Source organism: Nematolebias whitei, chromosome 1 (genome assembly GCF_014905685.2).
Source record: "Nematolebias whitei isolate Nwh7 chromosome 1, NemWhi1, whole genome shotgun sequence".
Taxonomy (NCBI): domain Eukaryota; kingdom Metazoa; phylum Chordata; class Actinopteri; order Cyprinodontiformes; family Rivulidae; genus Nematolebias; species Nematolebias whitei.
In genome coordinates this window covers 87,946,432-87,953,452 of record NC_056498.1, presented here as the reverse complement: position 1 = coordinate 87,953,452, position 7,021 = coordinate 87,946,432, and the positions used below count along the sequence as shown (strand labels likewise).

Here is a 7,021-nt window from a genome sequence, read left to right as displayed (position 1 = left end):
TATAATTGTTGTAGGGTCTCTATAAGATATACAACTGATAGTGTCAAAATCCCAAATAAACAATAGTTTTGTCATTTCAATGCACTAAAAACACAAACAAAACAAAAAAGACACTACAAAACACTTGTTTTTGTTGACAGTAGCACCCACACATCATCAGAAAGTCCAGTTAGATCAGCTTGTCCTTGTGCTGGCCATGTGCCAGTCCCCCTTCTCTCCTGTGTACATGTTTGTCCCAGGAAATGAAATTAAGTTCAAATGAGTGTTTTGCTTCCTTTGAAAAAATATTGTTCCAGTCCTTGTACACAAACTAACCCTTAGCAAAAAGTAGTTTATTTAAGTATACTACAAGTATACTTATTTTACACTAAAAATGAGAAAGTCTACTTGAAGTTTACTTTTTATAAACTTTATTTGATATACTTAAAAATAGTATAAAAATCCCAATTTAGTCCAAACAAGTATTAAATCAGTATACTTCTAGTACAATACAAGTATGGTGTGTAGTATACTTGATATACTTAACTTAAAGTATACTTGCAAAAATAAACTTCAATGTACTACTTAGCTGAATAAAATGTGTATTTATTTTAATACATCTCTTTTTTTGTTGTTGTCATTTTATAGTAGGATAGAAATTTGTGTTTAGTTTGAAATGAAACAATTCCTGAAGTAGATTTCTGGTGAGACTGAAGAGTCTGTAACTTGTTGCTCTCCTGTTTCTCTCTGTGCATGTTCTCTCTCAGAGATGGATTAATTAGTAAGGATGAGATGATCGCATATTTCCTTCGGGCTAATCCTCTTCTCCAGTGTAAGATGGGACCAGGATTCATCCACAACTTCCAAGAGATGAACTACCTGAAGCCCACATTCTGTGAACACTGTGCTGGATTTGTGTGTACCTCTTCAGTCCTGGCTGCATGTTTCATATATTTGCATTGCCTAAAGTTTTTGTTATATCACATTCTGCTCTTGTTGCATGTGTGCAGCTCTGGGGGATCATCAAGCAGGGATACAAGTGCAAAGGTAGAGTTCGGTTTCTTCTCGGACTTGCTTAGATGCATCACAAAATACTCTAACTTTATTTTGTCCTTCTGCATCTTTGGTTTTCTTTTACTTCAACGGCTGCAGGACTGCATGCTCCTGTACAAGACAAACATTAGGGTTCTGTTGTGATGCTTGAACACTGTTTGTGCTCTAAGCTAATGGGTCTTTATTTACCGTGCAGACTGTGGTGTTAACTGTCATAAACAATGCCGGGAACTACTAGTTCTGGCCTGCAGGAAGCTGATTCGCTCAAGCTCTCTAAGCAGTGATTCTCCTGCCCGACTGGCCCACAGCTCACTGCCCAGCAGCCCTACACTGCCTGCCTGTAAAGGTCAGCGTCCGTTACTAAAGATGTAAACATCACAAACAGCATACCGAGAAAAGTCATTTACATACTCACAGCAACAATGCCTTCCAGACTAAACCAGTCTGCCAAAATAAAGTAATTATCCTAAACTGTCCATGTGAGACAGTCAAGAGTACTTAATGTTGTGCAATTTCAGAATGTGCATGCATTTGAAAACACAAAGTACAAAACACACTTTAAAAACACCTTTTTATACAAGTAACTCCACGGGTTTTATTCTCAAAATAACCCCGTTTTAAGCTGGTGAAGATTCTCGCTCATCCAGGTCATGATCAAGCCCTACCAAATAATAAATTAATTAAATAAAAAGTTTAACAAAAACTGGACTTTTATTCTGAAGCTGGAGCTGTTTTGCTTTTCCCAGATGGGAGGCGAAACATCTTCAGCTTCAGAATAGAAATCCAGTTGTTTGCTTTTTAACCTTTGTATTATTGGATCAACCCTGTTTTAAGTGAGCAAATTTGATAAAATACAGTTTTAACCAATTCTAACCAATACAGCAGCATGCACAGTATTGTAAATATGTAAATAAGTTATATGTTGTACGTAAGTAAGTAAAATTATCAGTAATTAACAGATAAAATTATCAGTAATAAGTAAAATGATCATTTATTAGGATAGAATACCAAGAACAAGTTTGTCTTTGAAACAAGATTAATATAAATGTAATAAAATTAAGCTAAGTTTTGTTGTAGGTTAAGCCAAGGTGACGGGGGGAGTAGAAGAATGCATTTTGTTCTTCTCTATGTCTGATTGTGTTAAAACTAATGAAGGACTGTGGGTGACGGCTTTATTCACCTCACATACAGTATACAATGATAAATGAAATGAAAGAAGACTGAGGACATATTTAATGTGTGTGTGGACATCGATGGCGGTCCTTTTCTTTGTTTACTCTAAAACTGTAGAAAAGTAAAACAAATATATAAACCCTAAAATTTTAAAATATATTTTACCCGTTGCTGCCTTGAAATCAGCTTGCTGCTTCCAGTTAGCTGCAGTTATGGTCTTATTATTTTACAAGTACTAACCGATGAATTTGTCTTTTGTTCCTCCTTCAGATGAGGATGGCGTGTTTGAGTTCCCAGCTGTTCCTTCAGCAGGTCCAACTCTGGACACTCAGTCCATCACCTTAATGACAGGATCAGCCCAGAGGATCTCAGTGCGTCTGCAGAGGGCCACCACCAGCCAGGCTACGCAGACCGAGCCCCTCTGGCCTGAACTGAGCTGGGGGGTCACAGATAGCGGCTCCCACACCTTCCCCAAAATGAAATACAGGACTCACAGGAAAATGTCTAAAAATAAAGGTTTTGCCTGTTGGGAAAACCAGAATGGTGGGCGGCAGCAGGTTTCCTCCAGGTGCAGCGTGGACTATCAGCAGAACAAGCGCGACTTCAGTGAAGAGCCTGCACACAACGGGGTGACAAATGTAAGAAAAGCAATTGCTGCTGGCTGAAACTACAAAGTGACATTTTAACTTCATGGCTCATCTTCAGCCCTCACACTGAGGCAGCATGTAGGGAAAATGAATTGAAATTAATTAGGGTGGATTACATCCTGTTACGACCCGGCTCAGCCAAGAAAAGGGGACATAACACCAAACCCAGAAGGAAATAGGTTTTGAAAATGGAAAGTGATGTATTATCAAGTCAGTTAAGATTTAACAAACAAAACTGAACAAAAAGAGGGTAATTTGAAAAGTACTGAGCATGCATCAGGATATTGAAAAGTATTAATTACCATCAAGCAAATTTAACATTTAACTAAAGTTATTTACCATCAAAGTTAAAGTCAAACAACTACTGGTATATTAAATTGTATTTTACAAACAACTCTGTAAACAAAATTACACAAAACTAAGTAATAAACTAAAGAAAGAAGAAAATTTAATGTCACAACCTTTTTAACAAAAATTATCAAAACACAAAGTTTTAGCCTTGAACCGAAGTCTCGAGTTCGACTTCCGAGCCTGCCTTTAGAAACTTACACGTCTAACAATGGACACACAAAGACAGACCTGAAAATCAAACTCCTGGCCACTCATTTTCAGCTGGACCTGGCAGAATCAAACTAAGCCAAGGCCAAACATTTTACCATGTAGCGAGCTGCTCAGAATAAATCATTCATTCAACTTTTATTTAGACAGTTTCATCCCATTGATCCTCGAGGACTCATTTACAAGAGAGACCTGATTTCAACAAAGAATGATGACAACAATGGACAACAAAGACAATAATAGACAATCATAAAGGATGAGTACAGATTGAGTTTTTTTTTTTAACAAGTGAAAATAAAATTGTATTTAAAAGGAAAAGTAACCAAAAAAAAACAAAAAAAAAACAGCTAGGTTGTAGGGCGGTGGAGAAAACTAAAAACAAGAACATGTCTGCATTGGTTTATCATAGCTGCCCTGATTAGCCGGAGAGCTGGGCTTAAATAAACCAGCTACTTCCTTGGTTGGAGCAGCAGGAGATGAAGAATCCAACCAGGATGATGAGGGGTGTCCACTGGGAGGAGTCAGGAGAGCCCATCCAATCTGAGATGTTGCTGCACAGCTGGGCTGCAGCAAATCTCTAACCTGCAACTGCACAGAGTCACTCAAAACAAATGTGCTCAGGCCATAACACTGTCACATCTTGTCAGATCCTACCATTGGCAGGGCATATCGTTGGAGCAAGCTGTGGGCCCAGACATAGGTGCCTGCTCAGTGGAGCAAATGGAGCAGGTGCTCCCCCATTTTCCAATGTGTGGGTGAAGGCTTGTTTTGGCTCCCCCATGTTTTGACTAAAAAACATGTCATCAGTTCCAACAATAAAACCCGTATGTGTGGTTTTATTGATTCTAGTTTGACTGTCTTAGTTACAGACTGCTACATTTTACACCCCTCTCTCAGCTTTGAATTAGTTCAGTCCAACTCAGCTGAACATTAGTATCTTGCTAGTCAGACAGCTGTGGATATGAAAAATGAAGCAAAGATAATTGTTTAAGTACAGTTTTTAAGTAACTGTGCTACATCTTTTTGTAGCTTTGAATCAGATAAAATAAAAAACAAATAAATAGTATAAATAAATATAGAATAAATAGTGTTAACGGGCAGCACGGTGGCGCAACTGGTAGAGCTGCTGCCTCTCAGCGAGCAGGTCCATGGGTCAAACCCCAGTCCAGGAGCTTTTCTGGGTGGAGCTTGCATGTTCTCTCCGTGCATGCGTGGGTTTTCTCCGGGTTCTCCAGTTTCCTTCCACAGACCAAAAACATGCATGTTAGACTCATTGGTAACTCTAAATTGTCCCTAGGTGAGAGTGAATGGTTGTTTGTCTCGTTTGTCTCTATGTGTCCCTGTGATGGACCTGCAACCCATCCAGGGTGTACCCCGCCCCTCGCACAATGATTGCTGGTCATGGGCACCGTCAAACCCCTTGACCCAAAATGGAATAAGCGGGTAAAAGATAATGGATGGATGGATGGATGGATGGATAGTGTTAACTTACTTTTAATATATATGAATGTTTCTGTTCAGTGCCATGAGACGACTTCTGTTGTGACTTGCTATAAATAAAATGAATTGAATTGAAACATTCAATGATATCACACTATAAAGTAGTGCAAGATTAGTTTATTAGAATTAGAATATAAATCCATTTATTTTGATCTTGTTGACTAACTTAAAAAACACAAACCTAAACACCACTCATGTTTTAACTTTGAGCGATCCAGAGGTGTTTTAGTGGCACCCAGTGGTTTATACCGGTACTGCACATTTAAACCCCTTTACCTTTCGGCCATACGTGAAATGCACGTGACCACCAGTCTAAATGTGAATGTCAACATTTCAGACATAAAGGTGAAAATTTACCCTTTTTTTTCTCCCCTCAAGGACAGCTGACTTGGCCACAGCGATAAGGACTGGAGCCACAGGGCCAGGACTAGGACCAGGGGGCCCTTCACCAAGGGGACTAGGAGGCTCTTCTCACTGAGGAAGACTCTGGGATGCTTGAGGTTCCCCTTCAGGAGCCAAATTATTTCAACCTCCAGAGCATGAGAACGTAGCTGTGATCTGCTTTTAAACCACACTGATGACTTTTCCATCCAAAGGATGGATCACTGTAGAGAGCTGTGTCTTAGGCTTCTGTTTACACTTGGATGTACATTACATGAGCTTTTAGAAAAGAAAAGACAAGTCAGCTGAAAATTTCACAGAAATGTGTAATGGGTTTGGATCAGTGTAGCAGATATTCATTTTGCAATGTCCCATGGATGAAGATGTAAACAGAGATAAACTTCTGCTGCAAGATGGAAGCTTTGTGGTCAGCTGTTCTAAAAAAGCCAGATGGATGTTGGAATAAATGTAAATAGTTTAACAATATTTGTAAATTAAGCTGCAAATAAAGGGAAAGATAATCTGAAAATGAACGTGTTGTAAATTACACAGAATGTGAGATTGATGATTTGAAAATAATTAATATTTTGTTACATTTTTCTTGTTTTTTTGTTTTTCTCCTATGGGTTGCTCCCTTTAAGGGTTGCAACGGCAAATCATCTGCCTCTGTGTCTCACAATCATAGCATCGTCCTCTGTCACACCAACCTTTTGCATATCCTGTTGCTGCCATACTGCTTCCTACTGTACATCCATGAATCTTATATGTACTGTAGTTGTCTTCTTTCCTTCTCCCTGGCAAATCCAAAACAATACCTTTTGTCAAAAACAACAAAGTCCATGCTCAATAATCCAGGTATACAATTCAACAATTTTCAGTCAGGTCATCTGGACAGTTTCTTTTTTTGCTTAAACGTTTCACCTTCCATCCAGAAGGCTTCATCAGTCAAGGAAACACACAACACAAAACTGATTCTTCCCTGTCGAGGAAAATTAACACAACAACTTGGACTTTTCAGCCTATTCACCTGTTCCTCTCATTGGTTCAGAAATACATGGAGAAAAGACAAAATAATCAGTCAGAGAGATTCAAGTATTACCAACATTTATTAAAGCTTTCAGCTGAAAGGAGATGCTCTTACCCCAAACCAACAGAGACACAGCAAAAACCCAAGACACGTCTGACTGGAGCTTCAGCATCTCTGGTATTTAAACACAAAAGCTCCACCCAGACATGTGTCACACATTTCTACAGTTCTTTGTATAAACTAGTTCAAACTGATGTCTTCATTTCCTGGAAGTCCTTTTATGGAGTTGTTTTATTATTTTCTTCTGCCGTTCCAGTTTACTGGTGACCTTGTCATCAGGTGGGACACACACACCAGCAGCTCCCTGTTAGTTCATGTCCCGTACACAACAAACTTAAATACATTCTCTGACTTAGTTCACTCTTGTAGTGATGTAGGCAGGGGCGATTCTAGGATTTGACCTTTAGGGGTGCTTAGCCCCCAGTGCTGAAAATGGCTCTTTGCTTGAATGACACGGCGATCATATAAGTTCAATAGTAAACAGTTATTTCAATGGATCAGATGATTGTTTCTTAAACTTCTGTTTTGTTTCTGAACCATCACAGAAAACAAAGGCAAAAGGTCTATAAACTGAGAAGACAAGAAAAAATAAGACAGAACTTTATTGTTCCCACAGGAAGTTGTTGAAGGGCTTAATCATAAT

General features: G+C 38.9%; 1 protein-coding gene across 1 annotated transcript; it reads left to right on the top strand.

Annotated features, from left to right (window-relative positions):
• Nucleotides 1-1,349: 1,349 nt before the first annotated feature.
• On the top strand, nt 1,350-5,453 carry rasgrp3 (RAS guanyl releasing protein 3 (calcium and DAG-regulated)). Its single transcript, XM_037688060.1, has 3 exons — nt 1,350-1,378; nt 2,476-2,843; nt 5,289-5,453. Exons 2-3 carry the CDS (start codon nt 2,550-2,552, stop codon nt 5,295-5,297), a joined length of 303 nt encoding a protein of 100 aa, XP_037543988.1. The 5' UTR covers nt 1,350-1,378; nt 2,476-2,549; the 3' UTR covers nt 5,298-5,453.
• Nucleotides 5,454-7,021: the final 1,568 nt, after the last annotated feature.